The sequence below is a fragment of the Eupeodes corollae genome, chromosome 2, assembly GCF_945859685.1.
Source record: "Eupeodes corollae chromosome 2, idEupCoro1.1, whole genome shotgun sequence".
NCBI classification, from domain to species: Eukaryota; Metazoa; Arthropoda; class Insecta; order Diptera; family Syrphidae; genus Eupeodes; species Eupeodes corollae.
Window position 1 is genome coordinate 31,312,772 of NC_079148.1, and position 25,305 is coordinate 31,338,076.

Here is a 25,305-nt window from a genome sequence, read left to right on the forward strand (position 1 = left end):
ATATATCTAAGTTGTTCAATGTCAGTTATAAATTGTTCGGAAACTTGTCAAAAGAAGGTGCACTGAATTGAAAAATATTTGTTATTGAAGGAGAGATTTTGTATTTTTATTTTTCTACCATTTTTTTTTGGAAAATTCAACAGCTTATAATACAAAACAAAGTTATACAGGTGGGCTATTTTTAACATCATATTTTCTTGTTTTGGAGGAGCATGTTTGAGTGTTGTCTGAAGCATGGAAGGATTGAAAACAGTTTTGTTGTGTTGTTTTTTCTTTATTTTTTTTCTTGGGGTGTTGAGGTAAGAATTCGACTTGAGGTTTCTTTAATATAATGTTTTATTTTTTCAAGGATTATGCAAGAACCAATTTCAAAATGTTGTTTGTACTTTCAAGTCATGAGAGTTACAAAAAGTTCTTCTAAACTAAGCGGAATAGTTTGCTATATTTTTCTCTCTTGCACATGGCTCTTGTGCATGTTAAAAACAAATTAAAATGTTTTCTTTTCTGAGGCTGCTGAGAAAAAAAATTAAGTCATTAAGAAGATAATCAAAAAACTAACAAATTTAATGTTGTTAAAAAACGTAAAGAAAAATATTTTATAGTTTAAATCTTTAAAATAAGAAGTTGGACTTAGTTCAAAAACAGCTCTATAGGGATTATAAAGTTTAAATTTATTAAACTTTGTATCAAAAAGTCAATGGTAGGAGCCAAACCGTTACTGTCCTTAAAATTATGTGTTTGATATTTTTTTTTAATAAGCTTAATTCTAATTCAAAGAATTTCGACAATCACACAGTACAAAAATTTTGTGGCGATTATGCGATTTAGTGGATTAATTTTTTTTTTTTTGGAAAAAAGAAACTTTTCGACAATTCCGCCTACCCGGCCTTGACGAAGTGAAGATAGCTATATCTAAACTTAAGTCAAACAAAGCAGCTGGAGCTGACGGCATCGCTGCCGAACTATTCAAAGCAGCAGGCGATGACTTGGTACGGAGCATGCACCAACTCATCTGCAAAATATGGTCGGAAGAAAGCATGCCCGATGAGTGGAATCTCAGCATAGTGTGCCCGATACATAAGAAAGGAGACCCTCTAAACTGCGCCAACTACAGAGGCATCAGTCTCCTTAACATTGCGTGTAAGATCCTCTCTGCCGTATTATGTGAACGTCGCCGTTTGTCAACAACCTGATTGGTCCTTATCAGTGTGGCTTCAGACCAGGAAAGTCCACTATCGACCAAATATTCAAACTACGGCAGATCTTGGAAAAAACCCAGGAGCTTCAAATCGATACCCACCATCTCTTAATTAATTTCAAAGCGGCGTTTGACAGCATCTATAGGTAAGAGCTCTACCGAGCAATGTCTAGTTTTGGCATCCCTGTCAAACTTATCCGTTTGTGCAGAATGACGATGGAGAATGCACGCTGCTCTTTCAAGGTCGGAGAAGATCTTACCGATGCATTTGATGTCAAAATAGGTTTAAGACAAGGCGATGCACTGTCATGCGACTTCTTCAACATCGTTCTGGAAAGAATTGTGCAAAACTCAACCGTCAACACTAGGGGCACAATCTTCCAAACGTCCATCCAATTACTCGGATACGCATATGATATTGACATAATTGGAAGATCAAAGCGTGATGTCAGTGGAGCGTTTTGAGCATTGCGACGGAAGCGAAGAAGATGGGTTTAGTGGTCAATGAGGGCAAGACCAAGTATATTCTGTCATCATAAAAGGACACTGAACGACGATGTCTTGGACAAAACGTCACCATGGATAGCTACAACTTTGAGGTAGTTAAGAATTTTGTCTACCTAGGCACCGCTTTTAATGCAGACAACGACACCAGCGCTGAAATCAAACGAAGAATAACTCTTGCAAATCGCTGCTTCTTTGAGAAGGCAATTAAGAAGTAAAGTCCTCTCTCGAGCATGTAAAATCACCATACATAAGACACTCATCATCCCGGTTCTCATTTATTTCGCTGAGGCCTGGACCCTGTCAAAGAAAGATGAGAACGTCTTAGGATGCTTCGAGAGAAAAATTCTTCGGGTGATTTTTGGTCCCGTACGCATAGATGGAGAATGGAGGAAAAGATATAACGACGAACTGTATGGGCTGTACAGCGACACTGACCTAGTAAGCAGAATTAAAGTCCAATGGCTTAAATGGCTAGGTCACGTAGAGCGGATAGACATCAACGCTCCAGCCCGGAAGGTCCTCCAATCCAATCCCGAGGGACGGCGCAGTAGAGGAAGACTGCGATTTAGGTGGCGCACCCAGGTGGGAGAGGACCTCAACCAACTTGGCGTGCGAAACTGGAGACAGCTAGCTAGGGACCGAGCTGGCTGGAGACTCTTGTTGGTTGAGGCCCAGGTCCGCCCCAGATTGTAGCGACACCTTAAGTAAGTAAGTTTTTTTTTTTTTTAAATTATGTATTAGTTACCTTATTTTTGACACATGAAATCCGACTGTAGCCAAAATAATAGTTTTTTCTAAAAACATTATTTTTTTTGAAAATGTTACGAAGGGGCTGTTTAACCAAACACTTTTCACATTCGAAAAAATAATATTTTACTTTTCAATTTTCAGAAATTATTTTAAAAGTGAAAAGTAAAAATGGTGCACCAATTTAATGTAAATAAAAGTAAATAATTAGTCTGTACTTATTAAGATCAAATGTGCATTGAAGAAACTAGTGAATCAATATCTTCCATGGTACCGTCAATACATATAGCTACATAAGGATAATAAAAAGTGTTAGAGAATACTCAATACTAGATTTGCTTATTCCGCTCACAGATGTAACACCCTGATATTGGACCCTATTTCTAGACCCAATGTATCGCACACAAAATTTGTTGCAAGGGACTTTAAAGTCTATTTGATGCTTATTTCAGAAAACACAAATTCATTAGTACTTTTCCTTAATCGGCAAATCACTTTTTGTTGAAATATAATTTTCGGTATCAATGTTAATTCTAAGTTTTACTACTCTTTGGTCATTATTTTTAACTTTTTCGTTTTGCTAACAACAGCTTTTCAAAAGTGAGTTTCTTCAAAAACTGCCAAACTTCATTGAAGGACTGAATGGATATATAAAATCTTCTACAAAATCAGACATTTTTGAAATTGAAATAAATAAATCCCTAACAATATAATAAAAACATTATTTCCGCTGGTAAATTCTGGAAAATAAACAAAAAATAGTTGTATCCTTGTCTTGTTACCTACTTCTTCACCTTCTTAACAATTCATATATTTTTTTATAAGTTTTCAAACAAACAAACTTTTATTTGCAAATGTAAATTTCTCTTTGCATTACAAAAATTTTCAAACTTCAAAATATGATTTGTAAAATTAGTTGTTTGGTGAAACAAAAACAACAAACACTTTGCAAAATGAGAAAACTCTTCAGAAACGAAACTGCACTTTGCAAATTTGAATTTGGTTAACATTTTTAATTCAATAATTTGAAATAAATGCAAAAGTAAAAGTGAAAAGTTGCAAAGTAAAAAGTGTTTAGTGAAACAGAGTCTAAACGTTATTCTTTGTTTACAAATTATTTTAACTTTTTTAGTTACTATTATAAATAATATGTACGACTGAGTCGTTCAAACTTTCTCATGTTTAAAAAACATTCGTGTATTTGAACATATTATTAAAAACGTACTTGCAAAAACAGTTTGTTTTCAAAAGCTTAAGGAATATTTAAATTCTCAAAGAAGAAAAAATGTATTTCAAAATCGTTAGAGCGTTTTTTTTTTTATTATTTTCAATTTTAGTATACAAATATTTTTGGTATACAGTGACTTAGAGCTTTTTTATATATGCTTTAAGTTTCAATTTCTTAAAAAAATGATAACCCATTTTCAAAATATTGAATTTCGAAAAAAATTGTTTAATATTTTTTATGAAAATCAGTTTATTAGGTCTTGATAAATCTTAAAAACATAATAGCAATTTTATGGGGGGTACCCTTTTAAAGGAATTCAAATATATATTTTGTTTATTCTACTGGTTTGTTTTTGACAAAATTCGAATTTTCTATTTGACCGACAAATTTGTTTGGAGACTACTCCTGCTTTTTTAAAATAAATGAAAAAGAAGCCTTAAGCAAATCGACTCTAAACCTTAATTTTCAAAAAAAAAGAGACGGACAGAATTGGGGGACCCACTTTTTCGATTCCATGATTCGCTACCATAACGTACAAGTATTTTAAGCGGAGGTTGCAAGTACCAGTGAAACTGTAAAAGCAATTAGGTATAATAAAACAAAGAGAATATGAATAACTGCAATATACAAGAATATAACATAATTCAAAATAATATAAAAATTCAACTCTTAATTTCATGACTTCGGAAACTTTGAAAAAAATCCAGTGAGAATATTTTAAGGAATGAAACGATCAATTTCTTTCACTGTCCGCGGTGCTTTCCTTTGAGCAATTGGCAATTCTGCAGGAGAAGTTTCATGATTATTTTCAAAATACTGTTTAACTTCTGGAATGTTTTCAATTTTTTCCGAGTTCTTTTCAATTTCTTTGCCAGTGCAATCGGCAATCGTTAATTTAGGTTCAACAAACTTTTCTTTAATTGATTCGCATGAGCATATCTTATTTTACCATTTATAAAAATCAGATAAGTTAGACTACTCACAAGTTTCCTTAAATATTGGATATAAGGCCTCTTCGCCCACTTCAAAAGTTTTACTTATTATTTTTTTGCAATTTTCATTTTCAATAAAATTATTAGATTTAATATTTATATTTTAACCATTAACATTTTTATTAATATTTTTAATAAAATTAAGATTTGTATTTGTTACTTTATCATTGATTTTTGGATTCACATATTCTAACAGTTTCGTAGTCTTAAATGAAAAGATCAATTGTGAAGGCGAAATCCCGGACGTTGTTGTTGGTGCATTATTATAAACCATAAGTAAATCAAAAATCTTATTTTCAAATCTTGACACTGACTGATGCTCTAAAACCATTTTGAAAAATGAATACAAACTAGGTGTCTATAAAAATTACATCCGTCCGATATCGGAAATTATTACGAACCATGTAAAACTGTTTAACAGTTGTATTATTCAAAACACCAGGCCATTTTGTTCTTAAAAACTTTAAGACTACAGTACAATTAAACCCTCGGAACCACAGTTAAAAATTGGAGTGTATTCGATGTCCGATTTTTCACTCAAGGGCATCCTCGATAAAAAATCAGCCTGACTTTTTTTTGGCTCCTTTTGAAAACAACATATTATACATATATTGGGATAAAATAATTGACCAACGATGTAATCTCGATGACGCAACGGAAAAGTTACTTTTACTTGTGCTAAAAATTTCTTTCAAAGCCATATTGTCCGTACAAAGAGTAATTTGTTGAAAAAAACACTGTTTTTTCTATACCTTCAACTAGATGAGCTAAAATAGCTCCCACACCTACAGGGCTGACATCTGTTGTGATTGTGACTATTATTGGCTTTTCTGGGTCATACAACTCTTAAAGTCTATTGCTAAACAACGACTTTTTACATTTTTCAAATGCGGCTTTATATTCCGCTGACCAAACAAAATTTTACCGCTTTCTTCTTAGGACGTTAAGGGGATAGATATCCGTAGCCAAATTAGTCAGATATTGGTGGTAAAAGTTGAGTAAACCCATGAACGAATCCAACTCCTTTACGTCTTTTGGAGCTGGGGCATTCACAATATAAAAGTATGCCCTAAGAAATTGAGGGAAGACTGAAGAAACTTGAACTTTGATAAATTTATTCGGACATTATAATTCCACAGTCGCGAGAAAACCTCCAAAAGCAAAAACCTGCATTCGTTTTCTGACTGCCCTCCAATCAAAACGTCATCAACACAACACCGAATGCGTTTTAACCTTAACAAAATTCTGTTCATAACAGTTTGAAAAATTACTGGTGCTCAGCTTACCCCTAAAATCGAACGTGTTTACTGAAAAAATACCTTAAAGGTGTTTATTACTAAAACTTTTTGGAAAACTTTGCTGACTGTGAGTTGCAAGTAGGCTCCAGTAAGATCTAACACACAAAAATACTTACAATCTGTCATAACTGCAAACTTTTCTTGAATATTTGGCAGCAAATTAAAACGGCTTTCGACCCATTTATTTAGAGTTACCTTGCAGCAAATGCCCATGGTGTAATCTTTCTTGGGTACAATAGCTATGGGGCTTGCCCATTGACTAACCTCTATTGGTTTCAAAATGTCTTCTGACACAAAGCGCTTTAATTCGAATTCAACTTTTTCTCACAATTTAAAGGGCACACTTCTTTCATGACGACACAACGCCCGCTTCAAAACTGACAGTTGGAGTTACATTTATCCTGACATATTTTCGGAAATTTTACTTCAATTTCTTGAACAATATCGACCTGAGACATAACGCGACAGCCCGACTGAGAATTCGACTGACATACCGACTGACAAGCTGAAAACTCACTTTGCAAAAAATTACCTCGGCAATCTGGGAAGGGAACATCGAGCCAGTCGCGACCCATTATACTATTTTCGGGTGAACTTCCTTCTACGACTATCTATCTATCTATCTATCGACTAATGGAAAACTTGGCCGAATAGCCCACTTCACAATTCATCGACCCAAACTCTTTAATTTAAAGACCTGTAACAGAAACTAATTTTATACAATAATTATTCAAAAAAATATTAGGAAAAAAGACTTAAATTGTTCTTCACACATGATCGATGTCATTGCATCGGTATCTATTTCCATAGCAACAGCTATTCTGTTAGTCGACAAATGACACATTTGCGGCTGACTTCGCTGCTGCATGCTGCTTATGACTTGAACTTTAGACTCTGGTTTATTTTTGCACATCGTAGAGATGTGCCCTTTTTTCCGCACATACAGCATTCCCAATTTATGGCTGGACAATTTTTATGGGCTGCTCTACCACAACGCGGACAGGTCTTTTGGTGACGAAGACGATTGTTGTTGTTTTTAGTGAAATTTAGCTTTGACGACTTGCAGTTGCTATCGCCTTGTGGAACAAGTTTGGAGTTAGACTGCGGACCAACATTCTTATAACGATTTTGACTATAGATTGCATGAGTGATGTTGGGTTACTGTACAACACCGGATGCTCGTTCTGATGCTTCCACGGTTAGTGCTTTTTCACAGCATCGCAGAAACGTGAAACTCTTATTTTCTGGTAGGACTTGTTGAATTTTCTCGTGTCTAACACCCACGATGAAACGATCTGTTAACTGTTCATTTAGCAAGCGTAATTTGTAGACACCCAGTTTAGAATCCAAGGTCGCATCTTTATCTGCCGATGTCCCTGGCTCTGGTTTCAAGACGTCATTCACCGAAATCACAATCCTGAGCAGCAGCTTTAAGCTTGATGATAAAATCACTGATTTATTCTTCGGGTTGTTGAACAACGTTGTGAAACTTAAAGCTCTCCGCACGTTTATTTGGCTGTGGGCAAATTGAGATCTCAGAAGAGTCAAATTTTCGTCGAAAGATTTACTGCTTGGAGAATCTGGATACGTTACCTTAGACAACAAGTTGACACCACTTTCAAAAGGCTCAACTCTTTCTAATAATCTAAACATATTTAACTCGTTATTAAATTAATTTTAAGACTTTGAAGGGTAAACGTCAAAAATGCCAACGTTTTCAAATCTTCAAATTAATTTACCAAGAACATCTACCTCCCATCAGGAGGTAATACAAAAATATTTTTTGATTAAAAAAATTATTATTATTTTTAAAGTTTTATTTTATTTTGTACAAAATTTGATTTAAAAAAAAATATATTATTTGAAAATGAGACAAATCTATTCTTTTTTTCACAAACTTTCATATCCTTTTTTGATTTAATTTTTAATGTTAACTATGTTGTGTTTTAAGGCTTAATAAAAAATTGTTATCTTTTTTCTAATAATGACATTTCATTTTCTTTTTGTTTATTATGGTCATAAACCTAAAATAGACAATTTGAGTAAGCTTAAAAGATTCTTTTAAGAAAAAAAAGTAACCAAAACGCGTTTTAATTTGCTTTAAATTTTTAAAAATAGTTATTCAATAAAAAAGAGCCACTGAATATTTGTCAAAATTGAATATTCTTTAAATCTTTTTTCTTTGTATTCATTAATTTATTTAAAAATGAACGTAAATTAAGTAGGAACTGCATACGCACCATCCCAACCTCTTTTACCCTATCTCCTCCTTTTTGCTTTCATTAATATTAATTAAAAAAAAAGTAAAAAGGCTTCATTATTGTTGTGTAATTTACTGTCTGTTTTCTTATTTAATGCTAAATAAACGTTGCACTGAATAAAAATTAAAAGTTTCCTACGGTAGGTTAAATTTGTTTCAAATATTGTATTGTAATGGATACGAAGAGGTAAATTTATTCAGCATTGCAGTTGCGAAAAAAATCAGAACAAATATTTTACTGAGGTACAATTAAAAAGATTAAAAACAATCTTAACCTTGTTTTATTTTAATAATTTTCGGAAAACAATTATTTTTCCCTATCATCTTATTTTAATTAAATCAATAAATAGCTACAGACTCATACATTTGAATGTAGATACATTTTAAATATAACCACAGGCGAAATTCTTATTTAATTTTCATCAAAAGTGAAAAGATCATTGGATGGTAAAATGAAAATTCAAATTGAGGTTACGCACACTCGACAGGACCCAGAAGGATACATCCTTAAAGTAGCACATTTAACTGGTCGTTCGTCGACTGTCGAAAAATGTATGTACCTATATTATATGATATGCACTACGCCACAAACGGTATAATTTCTGCTCACTTGCATTTCGTATACCGGAGCGCAATGCCATTTCCATTTACTGACAGGATATTGTTATAGCATATAGTACATATAATGTTTACAGGATGCCCATATTCTTCCTGTTCTTCCTTACAGACCATTCTGCAACAAACTTGCATTGCATACAACCACATTGTATTTCGGTTTTGAATTTTGTCGGTTTGTATCGATATTGAAACTGCGCGAAGAATTTCTAGAACAGTCACGAAGCAGTCTATATATATATGTATAAATGGTCTGGACTCTGGATGAGGGCTTAAAGGAACGTCAAATGGAAATCAAATTTTTCGCTTGTGGAGCACACTGAATTTGATATGATTTCTAAAACCAGATTCCAAAGTAATCCTCCTCAGTAAGTTTAATGTTACGGTCTTCTCTTTGGATTTATGTTAGGTTCAATGTTCAATTGCTTAAAGTATTGAAACCGTCCATGCTTGTTTCTGTTCGATATGTATGGATGTTCAATATAGTCTTGGTCTTCATCCTGGTCCTGGTCCTTGTCTTGATCTGAATGCCTGGTTTTTTTGCTGTTGTTGTTGTATATTTATTTTTATTTGAATCAAATTCTATTGCACAAGGAAACGAAAGAGAAAGATAGAAAAATGGACTTAAATTCAATATTCGTCTGGGTATATATTGTATATATAGAAGGTGGCAGGACATCATCGTTTGTACCACTTCATCCGTATACAATTACACTCTTGATGGTAAGTAATTTTCCCCAGAACCAATTTGGATCCTTTTTCTTCGATTGTTGTTTGGTTTCGATTTATTTTTGTTTTACTTATTTTTTTGTTTTACTGTTTGTGCTTGAAAATCTGTTGGTTATGTCTTCTCTGTTTTTCCCTTATACCTCTCTTATATATATGTTTATGTAAGTAACCTATAGGAAAAGAGGGAATATTGAGTCTCAAATATTTATGCACTTAAAACTGTCGTTTGCCAAATGGGTGCCATCTGTTTCCGTTCCATTTCGTCCTCTCTTTATAGACATAAAATGATTGTGTAGTACAAGGAAAGCATTTTCATTGATTGAAGGTACCTAATTAGTGGTCAAATCAATCGATTTTTTGATTGAACAAAAATAAAAAGTCCATGAAAAATGTCCCAGATATAGATTGGACAAGAGAGAGGAAAGAGAGGAACAGAATGACAATTATGTTAAGGGGTATTATAATGGTAATACATAGCTTGGTCTTGGTAAAGATTTCACTCGTAATAGTATTCAATTACAGTTGTTGTTAATTAATTTTATAGGGAATTTTAAATGGTATCTGCTAATTGATGGTGTAATAAAAGTTTAAGTTCTCTTTTTTCTCTCTCTCTTTAATTAAAAAACAATTTCGAGATGTCTTTGAAACCAAAGTGAAGCTGAAAGGATTTAATACTAAATATCTGGAAAATAATTCACAAAAGTACCTACTTATGATAAGAACTAGGTAGTACCTTTTTATTTGAATGAAGCTTTATGGTTTGTGTAATGAAGATTTGCTTTCATTCAAAAGAAGGATCATACTAAGGAAATACCTTAGTGTTGTGGATTTAAAACCAAAGAATTATATGAACAATTTATTTACTCAACTGTAATACAAATTCGAAATTTTTAATCTTATGTTACGAAGCTTTCAGAAAACTACCAATGGAAAACCATGTACTGGGGTGAATTTAAGCTACAGATATATGGTGAATGAGAAATGAAATGTAAAAGTCTCAATATAGTGATGGACACAAAAACTAAATGAACTATTTTCTTTGACCTTGTTTTGGGTACTTTGAAAAACTACCACATATCTTTGAGGTCAAAGAGATAAATATAAAGAACAAAGTAATGATTGTGTCCTTATTATTAATATTTAGACACATACATTTATTTTATTATAGGCTTTATTTAATTTTTAAAAGCTTAACTTCATTTTTTAATACTGAGAAAAAACTATGACGAGCAGCGATGGGTTTTGGTACACTTCGAATCAAAGAATGTCATTTGGTTTTTTGTACAATTAGAAATAAAAATATCATTTCAGAAAACAGTTATTGAACTAACCTTAGTGGGCTTACACTATGGATATTGATAATGTTAACGCTACATTACTACCCGCCGTACAAAAGTTTTGTAAATTTATTATAACTTAAATATTTCTATTTGTAAATTCATTATAATTAATATATTTTATTTGAAAATTGATTACAATTTAAATATTTTACTTTTTTTTATTTTTATTTTACATTTAATAATGTTTTTTTTTTTAATTTTTCTTGTACTGTGAGTTTTGGCAGAAGGCTTTACAATAATTTTACTTTGTTTTAACCTATTGTGGTATAAAACCATTCAATTTTTATAAAATAAGATTACGTTTTGGTAGAAAACCTTACAATTTTGTGTGAAATTCAATTTATTATTTAAATTGAAATTAAAAAATCTGAAATAACATTCTATTAAAGATATTTTATTGTAAATTGAAAGTAACTCGTTTGTTCATTGGTTGTGGATCATTGATCTTCGCTTAAAAAGCTGGTTTGAGTCGATCAATAGATATTATTTGCCCTTTATTATCTATGAGCACTGAAAACGTTTTTTCGAATCTTTAAATTATTTCAAATGGACCTTTGTACGGTTGATTCAAACTTCCACGGTTTACCTCGTCCCGAACGAAAACGTATTTGCATGTCTCAAATCTTTTGGTACAAAAATGTATTTTTGGTTTCGTTTTCTACTTGAACACGGCCGAGGTTGTGAAATAGCTAAGGTGATTTCTTGAGCTGCCGACGAACTAGAAATCAGATTCAAAGGCTTGGGTTCGATTAGTTCAGCGGACAAACGTAAATTTTGTCCGTATAACAATTGAGCTGGCGATACATTAATGTCGTCAATTATCGTTGAACGAATGCCGAGAAGAGTCCAAGGTAAATTTGAATACCAATTTTGTTTATCTTCGTGAGCGCGTAGATATTCTTTGAGTTGGCGGTGAAACCGTTCTACCAAACCATTTGCTTGTGGATGGTTAGTCGTTGTTCGTATTCGCTTTGTACCGAGAGTTTCGGAGATTTCCTAGAGAGGCTTGACTCAAATTGAGTTCCCTGATCAGTTGTGATTGTTTGAGGGACTCCGAATCTGGAAACCCAGTTTTGTACGAAAGCGGTTACAACGATGGATGCATTCATTTTTTTAAGCCGAATGGCCTCTGGACCAACCAAATCCATGTGGATGTGTAAAAATCGGCCTTCCGGAACTGGAAATTGTATGTCTTGAAATTTTTGATTTTTGACACGAGATACAAGATTTTGTCCATCTGTTTATATCACTGTTCATCTTGGGCCAGAAGTATTTTTCAGTCACTCTCCTACGCATTGCTTTTGTACCAGGATGTGATAATTTATGATGGTTATCGAAAATTGTGGGTCGAAAAATTTCTAGGATAAGTGGACGTGTTCTTCCGGAAGAAGTTTCGCACCACATTTCAGTGTCATAAATCGGAATTATCGTTTTCTTAATCTTGAAAGATGGTTTTTGTTCTTTTAAAAGTGACTTCAACTCATCGTCATTTTCTTGTTCTTTGATAACACTCGGAATACTAATATTTTTAAAATCTATTTATTCAATATATGCTCGAGATAACGTATCGCCGACTATATTCTGAATTCCTTTGACATAACGGATGTCAGTTGTAAATTCTGATATAAACTCTAAATGTCGCGTTTGGCGTGGTGACTTTTCCGTTTTTGAGCAAATTGCGTTTGTAAGCGGTTTGTGATCGGTAAAGACGGTAAATTTTGTACCTTCCACGTAATACCGAAAATGTTTAAAGTTTTTGAAAATTGCAAGTAGTTCGCGATCGAACGTTGAATATTTCTTTTCGTTAGGGCTCAAGCGATTTGAAAAGAAACCTAAAGGCTCCCAAACGTTATTATGGTATTGCTGAAGGACTCCACCGATGGCATCGCTAGACGCGTCTCCCATAATACTGATCTCTGCCAGCGGTTTTGGATGGAAAAGCATAGTGCGTTTGCACAAGTCATCCTTGAGAACTTGAAAAGCTTGTTCGCATGTTTCTGACCACATAAAATTTGATTTTTTTAGTATTTTTCTTGTTTGTTTTTTCAGTTTTTAGGTGTTTATAAAGCGCTTTGGCTTTGTACGCCAAGCTTGGTATGAATCGGTTGTAGAATTTTATCATTCCGAAAAAACGCTGGAGTTGTTTATTAGAACTGGGCTTAGGGGATTCGTTTATTGCTTTTACTTGCTCTTGCGATGGAGTGATTCCGTGTTTGGAAATTTAAAACCTAAGAAATCCAGTTGGCTTACACCTAGTTCGCACTTTGCTAAATTGACGTGAAGTCCGTGTTTTTCTAGTCTAATAAAAACTTCTCGTAAGTGTGTTTTGTGCTCCTTAAGTGACTTGCTTGAAACAAGAATGTCGTCCAAGTACCCAAATAAAAATGAAAGATCACCTAAGACTTCGTTCGTAAGGTTTTGGAAATTGTACAACCGTCACTTAAAAAGGCATTCATAAAAATTCGAATAGCCCGAAAGGTGTTAAAAAAAAATCAAATGGGGTGGCGCAACAGTCCGTTGTGAACCAGGGCCTAGTGACTTACAACTCTCAACCATTCCTGTGTGCTGTTGTCAGGAATGGAAGGTGTTATGACCACCGTTTTATGAACGTTCTCTTCTGCTACCGGTATTTGGTGATAAGCGCGTACCAAATCGATTTTTGAAAAAATTGTGCAACCGTCAAGGTGGAGATTTAAGCTCTGGAAACTCATCAAGGATAGCGCCGAACTCACTTGGAATCGAAAATAGTTTTGGAGAGCTAGTGTTCGCGGATTTGAAAAGACAGCTAACTTGGAGATGAGTTCTTTTATCTACTACTCGTTGGCTATGAAGATCAACGGTTAAATTATACTTGTGCAAAAAATCAGCTCTTATAATAGGGCGACCAATGTCTACAATAACGAAAGTAAATTCAAAAGCGCTTCTTAAGTTCAAATCAACTGTTAATCGTTTGCAACCGTAAGTATGAATTTTTTCTCCGTTCGCAGAAAGCAGAATGAAATCGTTTGGTTCTTTGGTATGTTGAAAGAAATTGCGAGGAATTATCGAAATTTCAGCACCGGTGTCGATTAAGAATTGAAGCTTTGTGTTTTTATCGCGAATAAAAAGACGGCGTGAAAAGTTTGCCTCACTCAAAGCCGCGTTTGAGATCTGGCGAATTAGTTTTTTGTCTCTTTATTAGCTTTGAACTAAAATGAACACGATTGTTTTGAACACTTCCTGGCGTTATTTCCGAATTACCTATGAAACCAGCAAATCGATTTATTTTCGTTTTTGATCTACTCTGCGAACGGAGTCTACCTCTACTAATATCTCTCGAAAAACTTCTGGACGCTCTGTTAAAATTGTTGGATTTTGAAAAATTTGTTTCGAGCCGTTCGATTTTGAAAATCAATTTTTGCAAAAGTTCGGAGTCAGAAATAGTAACGTTAAGAGAGTTGACTTGGGCGACGTGTGAAGCTGCTGAAGAGTGATGGAGTATATCAGCTAAAGCGAAAAGCTCACTTTGAGTCTGTGAATTCTCGACTGCCATGAGGCAAACGCGTATATTCGACGGAAGTCGATTTAACCATAGCTTCATAACTAATGGCGAATTGACAACATTGTTCCCACTTGCCAGACTCTCCGATGGCTTCATGTATCCAAGTTCAACTTTATTCAACAGAGCGTCCAAACGACTTTCTTCGATATCCCGGTTTCTCTCGAGTAAAACTTTTTTAAGATTTTCGTACTTTTCGTGTGCAGGTGGTGAAACGAGAACATCTGCAAAAAATTCCATAGTTTGACTACTTAGCGAAGCCACTAAATAATCATACTTAGTGTTGGATGCAGTGATGTTTTTTAATCGGAATTGCGTTTCAATTTGTAAAAACCATAAATCAGGCCGATTGTTCCAGAAAGGTGGAATTTCTATAGTAATCAAAGAATTTTTGGAAATTACAATAGGAGTTTCTGCCATGTTTGCTTCATTCGCGTCCCCATTGGGATTACTGTGTGAACTGCAGGAGCCACCGATGGGGTTTTCACCGCCTGGCATGATTGAAGCTAATGAATAAGAGAAGATCAACCGAAAAACTAATTGACCGTTGAAACATGAAAACTCCTAAAATTTTCATTTTATACTACTTCCTTAAAAAACCTCTAAGATTACTTGAACGCACAATTTAGAGAAAAGCACGATTTTAAATTTTCAAAAAGACACTAGGAGGTGACCTACGCTGACTAACTTTCCATCTTGTTTTTCGATTTTTATTGTATGAAAGCTTAATAATATGTTCATAACAATATTTTGTGCGAAATAAATAATTTAAGGTCAATATTTATCTTTATTCCCCTAATACTTGAGTCGTGTTTTTTGTAAGTTCTTTTTAATTCAATTTTTCTAAACCCAACCTATGTACTTAAGTACCAACAATATTTTGCATATGAAAACATAAGTTTCATTTCAAAATTTGTTTTTGCTAACGAAGATTTATAGTGGAAAACGTGTTTTACCACTTTTAATAGCATTTTTCTTTTAATTTTTTTCTTTTTATATATAAAAATGCAGATTTGATTTTTCTTAGATCATTATCTTACGTTAACAACACAATTTTGCACAAAATAAAATCATTTTGAAAAACTGTCGATTGATTTTTTTGTAAAAAAAATTACTGTATGTCGAAAACAATAGTTTCTTTAAAGAGAAATTACTATAGAATTTTAAATCGCTATGATAAAAATATCACTCATCATTTATTTTTCTGAGAGTCCTTTTAGCATCTACCTGGATTATTATATGCATAACAAAATTAAGCTGAAGTCGATATCTCTGCTGGTACTTTAGATATGGATGCTAAAAATGCTTTCCAAACCTACGGAGGAACACACATATATCTCTCCCAAAATCTTTGATTTCGATTCTAGGGACCTTGAAGGTTTTCAACATTCTACGTTTTTTTTAAAGCTGTTTTCCTGGTTTTTTATTTAACTATTTTGTTGAATAGTGATGCTTTCTCTGAACGATTCCTTACCAGAAAATAAACCATTCAAATTCAAGATTGTATAGTTCAATCATTTTCCTGTTATTATTGATAAACGTTTCTCAAATTAATTAAAGGATTAAATTTAAATCAGTACAAGAATTATTATTTTCCAACTTTTTTCACATTTGTATTTCTTTCAATTTATTTAAACAAAATTTAATTAAATATCTTAAACTTAGCATGTCAATTAGTACTTCATCGGTACACCATGGCGTATACGCATTTTATTTCATTGAAATACAAAAATAAAAGAGAATTCGATTTCATACAGCTAACTTTTTTTATTTGCCCTTATAATATTAAAAACAACATAGAAGATATTACCTCTCTTCTAAATATAATACCAATAAACTCGAATAACCCAGTTCTTGACGCAATCATGTGACGGTATCGAAAACAAACAGAAAGATATTATAAGATACTCAAAATGACAATTCTCAATTGTATTTCCATAAGCTTATATATTTTTTCTACCTCTTTTCGTCTCTAAATTGAGATTATTTTAATTTTGTTGGAAATATTGTTCTCCTCTAAATATAACTGAATCAATTCTCAATTTTGCATGCTTCGTGATGCATCGACATTGAAAAGTCTTAAGTATATCAGTTTGCATTCTATCTACAATCTACCTCTACTTTTCCAAATATTGTCACTGTCGTCGTCGTTGTCTCCTCCGGAAAATCCTTTTCCAATAATATTTATCTCCATGTGAATTATCTCGTAATCACTTTTTCACTTTCTACAAGATTTCGTTTAACTGCCAAACATTACCACCCACACCGTACCGCCCTGAATATACTTATCTACCTACCAACCTCGTTCTTGTCGTCAATGATTGCATTTTGACGAACAAACTTTCTCGCCCAGATTTTTGTAAGATTTTAAATGCAAAATTCTGATCCCGCACCCTTGCTGTTCGGGTACTGAGTCAGGATCAGGATCGGGCTCACTGACAGTGACACGTGTAGATATACTCGTACATACATACCAGAGTTTTACTTTTTTTATATATTCAAAAATCCATTACTATGGAGAGATTCATATAGCCCGGTGTGTATTTGCTTTAGGAAATGCATCTTCATGGATTCGATATAAGAAGAGCCAAATCCTGAAATCTAGCCTTCTGAATGACTGCCATATAAAGTGCAAGATTCTACTACCATTACAGAATATTTTATTCCGTTAAGTAGAAAGCTAGAGAAAGGATGAGGCTGAAAAATATACCCTGCATCGGCAAATTAGCATCTCCCAGCACAGCATCGTGTCCCTAGCCCTATCCTTGGTCCTCTCAATAGCTACTGTACTCGAAACTATTAACTTTTGCGCTATGGAAATAAAGCACGGTGCATGGGTTTTATTCCATTTTCATTTTTGAATGGGATAAATGAAATGGAAATGTAAATTTGGAGAGCAAAATAAAATAGGAAAATAAAAGAAGAAAAAGGGAAAAGTAGTAGATAGAGAGCTAAGGTAGGTAGTATCTACGCAAAAAAAAACAAAATCGATTTACCCAGAGTGGAAGTGGAATACTCGTTGAGATGAGAGGGAGCTCCAACTCGAGATCGAGCTCGAAACGCTACTCCTTTTTGTGATAAAAACGGAAAGCAAAAGATTAACTTTACTTTTGCCATTTGTTTGGATATAATCGTGGGACAGCGTTCAGACTAACAGTCCCAATATACCTATAGCTAACCTTAATATAAAGCAGAACACATATAGAACCAGAACATTCAGGGAAAGGGAAAAATTGAAAATTCCATTATGGATGATAATTGAAAAATCACAAATTCTAACAGAGCAAGAATTCAATATTGTAGGGTTAGGTATGGTAGTTAGGATAGTTAGGGTAGGATAGGATAGGAAAGTGGGCTGTGAATTTTACTTTCTATTTATAGTAATCTAAGTAGGTACTTACCGTTCGATTTCCCAGGTTTTTCACTCGACACACCAGTTTGACGGTCTTCCCCACTAGCCCGGTTATATTTGCGGGCACTGTGGAATCAAAAGTTGGTCCTCCAGTACCGGGCGTGGGTAGTTCTTGAAGAAAATCTGTGAAGAATCGTTTTGATGCGCCTTCGAGTGATCCTGTAAAAATAAATAAATATTAATTAACAACAAAAAAATCGAAGGAAATATTGAAATTAAATGTTTTTATTTGTTTAAACTTTGAACGAAGAAATTATGTAAAGAACAGGTGTTTTGAATACTAAATAATATTATGGTATCTTTAATGTTTTAAGGACAGTACTACAAATAAGATGTTATGAAGTTACTGAGTAGTCTATGAAATCATCATTTTAAGTTTCAAGCACTAACACACTTTTGTAGACCTCAAGTATAAGAAGATTATCTCAAGAAACTTTTTAAAAAAAATTATTTTCTTCATTTTAACTGATTCTAGAATTTCTAAAAGTTTCGAAAAAAAGATTTTCTTATTTTTTTGAAAACTTGTATTGTTGTTTTTGAAAACTGTTTTAATCTACTTTCACAATTTAACGTTGGCTTTTTATGATCTTGTTCTAAAATATAAAATCTTCGAAACAGCCTTAATTATCATTTATTCAAAATTGGACAGCAACTGTGGGAGCCATACATTTTTTAAGGATTATTATTGTAATGGGTCCGATTTGTCAAATTGAAAATGTGGACATTTCTCGACGTTTCAAGGTCCCTAGCGTCGAAATAAAAGATTCTTAGAAAGATGTCTCTGCGTGCGTGTGTACGTACGTTCGTAAGTTCGTTCGTCCGTATGTTCGCGACTTTTTTTTCGTCGGCCATAGCTCAAGAACCAGAAGAGATATCGACTTCAAATAAATTTTGCTATACAGATAATAAGGCAGAAAGATGCAGAAAGAAAATTGCGTGGGTGGTTTTTTTACCATAGCAGTTTGAAAAAAAGGTGAACATTTTGGTTAACCCTGAATATCTTCCAAACCAAAAGCTCTAGAGACTTGAATTAAATTTTATATAATATATTGTAACGTGACATCAAAAAAGTATATTTTTTTAAACCAATCCATTTAACGGTTTTCTTATAAATCAAAAAACTAAAAAAAAATTTGTCACTTCCAATCTCTTATGTCTAAAATATGATTTCATCTCTAAAACAATTTTGTGCAACGAAGAATAATGTTTTTGACATTTGAGAAAAATCGAATACACATTTTTTTTCCAAAAAATAAAAACCTAAAAAAAATGTATAAAAGTTGGTAAAAATTGATTTTCAACTTAAATATCTTTTCAAAAATTGTAGATATTGGCTTTAAACTACTTTTATCTTTCAAAAAATGTTGTTGTTACCATTCAGTAAAATTTAAAAAAAATCGAATTGACAGTTTTTGTACAAAAAATTAAAAACCGAAAAAAAAATTAACAAAACTTGGTAAAAAATTACTTTCGACTCAAATAGCTTTTCAAAAATTTAAAATATTGGCTTCAAACTTATTTTATTTCACAGAAAATATTGTTTTCGATATTCAGTAATTTTTATATTAAAATCCAACAGTCCGGTTTTCCATAAAAAATACAATCTACAAAAAATAGTACGTGTTGTGTTTGTGTTGTGACTTGGTCCCATTCACAATGTATTCCAATGCCTTGAAGTAATGAACTACAGACAACGACTTTTATTTGTTAAATAGCCTATTTTTAACTTCCCATAGGAAGTTATTGTAATGGGTCCGATTTGTCAAATTGAAAATTTTGACATTTCTCGATGTTTCAAGGTCCCTAGAGTCGAAATAAAAGATTTTTAGAAAGATGTCTGTGCGTGCGTGTGTACGTACGTTTGTACGTCCGTACGTCCGTACGTCCGTACGTCCGTACGTTCGCGACGTTTTTTTCGTCGTCCATAGCTCAAGAACCAGAAGAGATATCGACTTCAAATAAATTTTTTTATACAGATAATAAGGCAGAAAGATGCAGAAAGGGCTCTCAAGAAAATTGCGTGGGTGGTTTTTTTACCATAGCAGTTTGAAAAAAAGGTGAAAATTTTGGTTAACCCTAAATATCTTACGAACCAAAAACGCTAGAGACTTGAATTAAATTTTATATAATATATTGTAACGTGACACAAAACAGGTATATTTTTTGAAAAAAATCAATATAACGGTTTTTTTTATAAATCAATAAAAGTGAAAAAAAAAATTTGTCACCTCCAAAATTTTACGACCGAAATATGATTTCATCTCTAAACCAATTTTGTGCAACGAAGAATAATGTTTTTGATATCTGATAAAATTTTGAGAAAAATCTAATTGACAGTTTTTTTTACAAAAAATAAAAACCTAAAAAAAATGTATAAAAGTTGGTAAAAATTGATTTTCGACTCAAATATCTTTTCAAAACTTTGAGATATTGGCTTTAATTTTCTTTTATCTTTCAAAACATCTTGTTGTCAACATTCAGTTAAAGTTTGAAAAAAATCGATTTGACAGTTTTTGTACAAAAAATTAAAAACCGAAAAAAAAATTAACAAAAGTTCGTAAAAAATGATTTTCGACTCAAATATCTCTTAAAAACTTTGAGATAATAGGTTCTAACTAATTTTTTCTTATAAGAAATATTGTTTTCAACATAAGGATACATTTTGAGAAAAATCTAATTGACAGTTTTTTTTACAAAAAATAAAAACCTAAAAAAAATGTATAAAAGTTGGTAAAAATTGATTTTCGACTCAAATATCTTTTTAAAACTTTGAGATATTGGCTTTAATTTACTTTTATCTTTCAAAACATCTTGTTGTCAACAGTCAGTTAAAGTTTGAAAAAAATCGATTTGACAGTTTTTGTACAAAAAATTAAAAACCGAAAAAAAAATTAACAAAAGTTCGTAAAAAATGATTTTTGACTCAAATATCTCTTAAAAACTTTAAGATAATAGGTTCTTACTAATTTTTTCTTATAAGAAAAATAGTTTTCAACATAAGGATACATTTTGAGAAAAATCTAATTGACAGTTTTTTTTACAAAAAATAAAAACCTAAAAAAAAATGTATAAAAGTTGGTAAAAATTGATTTTCGACTCAAATATCTTTTCAAAACTTTGATATATTGGCTTTAATTTACTTTTATCTTTCAAAACATCTTGTTGTCAACATTCAGTCAAAGTTTGAAAAAATCGAATTGACAGTTTTTGTACAAAAAATTAAAAACCTAAAAAAAATTAACAAAAGTTCGTAAAAAATGATTTTCGACTCAAATATCTCTTAAAAACTTTGACATAATAGGTTCTAACTAATTTTTTCTTATAAAAAATTTTGTTTTCAACATTAGGATAAATTTTGAGAAAAATCTAATTGACAGTTTTTTTACAAAAAATAAAAACCTACAAAAAAAATGTATAAAAGTTGGTAAAAATTGATTTTCGACTCAAATATCTCTTCAAAAATTTTAAATATTGGCTTTAAACTAATTTTATCTTGTAAGAAATATTGTTTTCAACAGTTGGCAAATTTTTAAAAAATTCGAATTGACAGTTTTTTTACAAAAAATAAAACTCTAAAAAAAAAACAATACTAAAACTTGGTAAAAATTTACTTTCGGCTCAAATAGCTTTTCAAAAATTTAAAATATTGTCTTCAAACTTATTTTATTTCAGAGAAAATATTGTTTTCAATATTCAGTAATTTTTATATAAAAATCCAACAGTCCGTTTTTTCATAAAAAATAAAATCTACAAAAAATAGTGCGCAAATTTGGTAAAAATACATATAGACAAACTCTTTTAAGCAAGACAAATCGACAGACGGGATGGGAAGTTATCAGTGTGGGTTGCATCCCAGCCTCTTTTTTTTTAGGTGGCACAACAGCCCGTGAACTAGGGCCTAGTGACTTACGACTCTCAACCATGTCTGTGTGCGAGTAATGTTGTCATAATGTAATGTAGTGCACGTGGCATGATGGTTAGTACGTTGGATTGTCATGCTAGAGATCTAAGGTTTGATCCCTGCTTGTGCCACCTAAAGCTGTTTCCAAGGGTACTGCCTCTTGCTAGAAATTCTAGGAATTGACAAATTCTATAAGAGTAATTTTTGATATGAATAGTCAAACGGCCTATAGGTTATTTCAAAACTGACCCTAATTGTTAACAAAAGACAAACTATAAGACCTTTTCTAGGTGAATGCTTAATACTTCAAAAATCAAAATTGTCGTAGGATAATATCAATCCAGCAATCAAGATCCATGAGGGTTCAATTCCATCCGAAAATGTTACTATTTGGTGTTGATTTTAGGTTGACGGTATTACCGGTCTTTTCATACATAAATTTGGGAATGATGTCTACATGTCTATAATTCATAGCATTGGTTCAATTTAAACTTGGTGCATGCTCTAGAGTCATGAAATATTGAATAATTTAAAAAAAAAGAAATTACTTATTGAAAGGCTCTTTTATGGGCTTAAGATATAAGATTTAATGAACATTAAAAATTCCAAAACCTTAGTATTTGGTATTAGCTTATATCAAAAGAAAACACAAACTACATTAATGACTTTTAATATATTTTGAACATGGTTCAGGGTTCTTAAACCCTTTTGTCATCTCTGAAACAATGACAAACTTAGTATTGAATTACAAATTTGCAACCTCTTTCTTTTCTTGAAAAACAAAAAAAACAAGTCCTTGTACTTTTTTATATTCTCATCTTCTTTTTTTATCTGATTACAAAACACCAACACTTTAGAAGCTTTCACACTTTTGATGTTCTTCAAAAAGTTGTAAAACCTTTTTAGCGTTTATAACTGTGAGATTTATAATAATCTGCACATAATAAAGTACTATCTTTTGTACTCTATCCAAACCTCTGGAAAATCCTTTGTGCAAGCATCTTTTTTTATAAGTAAAGGAACTTTATTATCTCTCATGGTAAAATGCCAATGTCTCAACAATTTTATCCTTTTCTCTGCCTATAAAAACTGCAGCCCATAACTTACTCTAACAATATATTATATTATCTATAGACCTCAAATAATGATCCATTTTTATAGTTTACAGACATAAGGTGTTCTTATATCCAATAAACAGAAAAGAAAAACTTAACGTGTACATTCATTTAGCCATAATCTACTTAACCTACATATATCTAGGCTTGTATTTTATATGCATTGTATTATTTTATACATCTTAACTTTTGTCGTCAAAGCACCATGAAAGTTGCCATAAAATTGTAGACTTTTATTTTATAATAAAAGAACTGGTTGACGGAAACTTTTATCACTCATCCATCCCTCGCCCTCTCTCCCCCCACAAAGGATCAAAATTAAATTTTTGTTTGCTATCCCATAAACAGGGTGTGGTTGCTAACAAACAATACAAAAATCTGTATTTTGATCCAATGCATCGATACAATGGAAAAATGATTGAATATTGAAGCTTTATTGAACAGAACAAAAAAAAATTAGCTCTAGCTCCAAGCACAATAAGGGAAACAATAAACAAGACAAAAAGTCATAAAGATGGCAATCATAAATGCCTCCATAAACCTATTGAGATAATTTTCAATCATCGATGCCCTTATACCCATGAGATATGTGATGTGAGCTATTCTACTACGTAAAATATACGCCAGACGGTTTTGACGTTTGACTGCAATTTCATATATAAGCTTCAAGCTGTAATGGTAACGTCATAATGTTAACGTACTCGTTCGTACATAGATTGCAATCTATTTTCCATTTAAACCAGGGTTGTCGTAATATTATTTTGAAAATTGAAATGGAAGTACTTTAATACGTATACGATAACGATACTGTTGGGAAGAAATAAAATTAATATGTGTTCAATTTGGGGTGAAGAAAAATGCTCCCCTCTTTAAACGAGAGTGAGAATTATGGAATGTCTTGAGAGAATTTGAATGTTTTGTGTGTTGGTAAAAATGTTGTTAAGCTTTTGCTTTTAATATTATTTTATGTCCTTAGGGGTGTGAGTTTCTTAGAATCAATGCACGTAATGCTTACAAGAGAAAACACACTTACTACATGTTTAGTAAAATTTGAAAAAATATAATATTCATACTTTTTGAGTGTCTAGAAAATAAAAACAAATCATTGGGTGATGAAAATTAGTAGGGTACAAATTTGAACATAATAACAATACCCTTACTCCTGCGACAACACTGATCAAATATCAAAACACTCTACATCAATAACTCACACAAATGTATCAATCTGTATCTATGTTTTATTTGTCCTTAAAATGTAATAATGTTCTTATCGATTCATGGAGAGATTGATTATTGAGGATTTATTGCAAGCTTCAGTTTGCAATAATATATTATGGAGTATTTTGAACTTATGGCCTACAGACTTTTGTATAAGGATTTGTCATTAAAAACCAAAAAAGAAACATGATGCGGACAAAATGGATTTTTGTAATAATGCTGAGTTTCATAATTTTAAGCTGAAATGATGCAAAATGGAAGGTATTTCGAATAGAATATTTAAACTTAACCTGGCTTGAACTTTCGGCAAAGTACGATGTTATTAATGAAAATAGTAGACAAAAGTTATCAACTTTCAATTAAATATTAATTTAAACGTGTCCCTAGGAAAAACAAGTATTGGTATAATGTCTGTCAAAAACATAAGAATCTAATTATGAAACATAAAAATCTAATTATGTAAGTGACATGAAGTGAAGATAATTATCTAAGGTCCTTAGGTGTTAGAAGTGAGAATTAAATAAATTAACACAATTAAATTTAACAGTATTAATTTGAGGCTTTTCTGTATTATTTAAACAATAATGTTTGAAAGTTGGAATTTATTTGACGTAGACACATTTTTAATTTTAATTGTAAACAATAATTGACGAAAAAGTGACACATTTGCCAAAAAAATCCTAATGCCTCTGTAGTTGGCGCAGAGAAGGCGGTCATGTTTTGTATGGATCGGGCAGATGGTGCCAAAGTTCCACTCTTCGGGCGTGCTTTCTTCCGAATAAATCTTAGTAACTAGCTTCTGCACTCTCCTTACCAGATCTGCTCCAGCGTACTTAAAAAGATCGCCTTCAGACGGTCATCACCGGTCTCTTTGTTCGACTTCAGCAACATGACAACAAAAGTAGTCGATATAGAAAAACTTCGGTAGTCAATGTGACAATTTGGTTCTCATATTAAATAACAAAATTGACTATCGAAAATTGTTATATTGACTATCCGGTTGTCAAATTAGATTTAGATTTTCATATTGACTATCGCAGTTTTCATTTTGGCTACCCCAGTTTTTCAATATAACAACTGTAGTTTCAATTTCTTACAACGAAAGTTGTTAAGTTAACTACAGAAGTTGTCTTATTGACCTCCTCAATTTTCACATTTACTACCACAGTTTTTTAATATGAATACTGCAGTCGCCATATGGACTGCC

The 25,305-nt window shown here is 32.2% G+C and overlaps 1 protein-coding gene across 1 annotated transcript in view; it reads right to left on the bottom strand.

The window, feature by feature from the left end:
- Positions 1-25,305, bottom strand: part of LOC129944321 (zwei Ig domain protein zig-8) — a 422,695-nt gene that overhangs the window by 92,741 nt on the left and 304,649 nt on the right. The window contains 1 exon segment of the mRNA XM_056053671.1: positions 17,854-18,023. Within this exon segment, the coding sequence (XP_055909646.1) occupies positions 17,854-18,023 (170 nt within the window).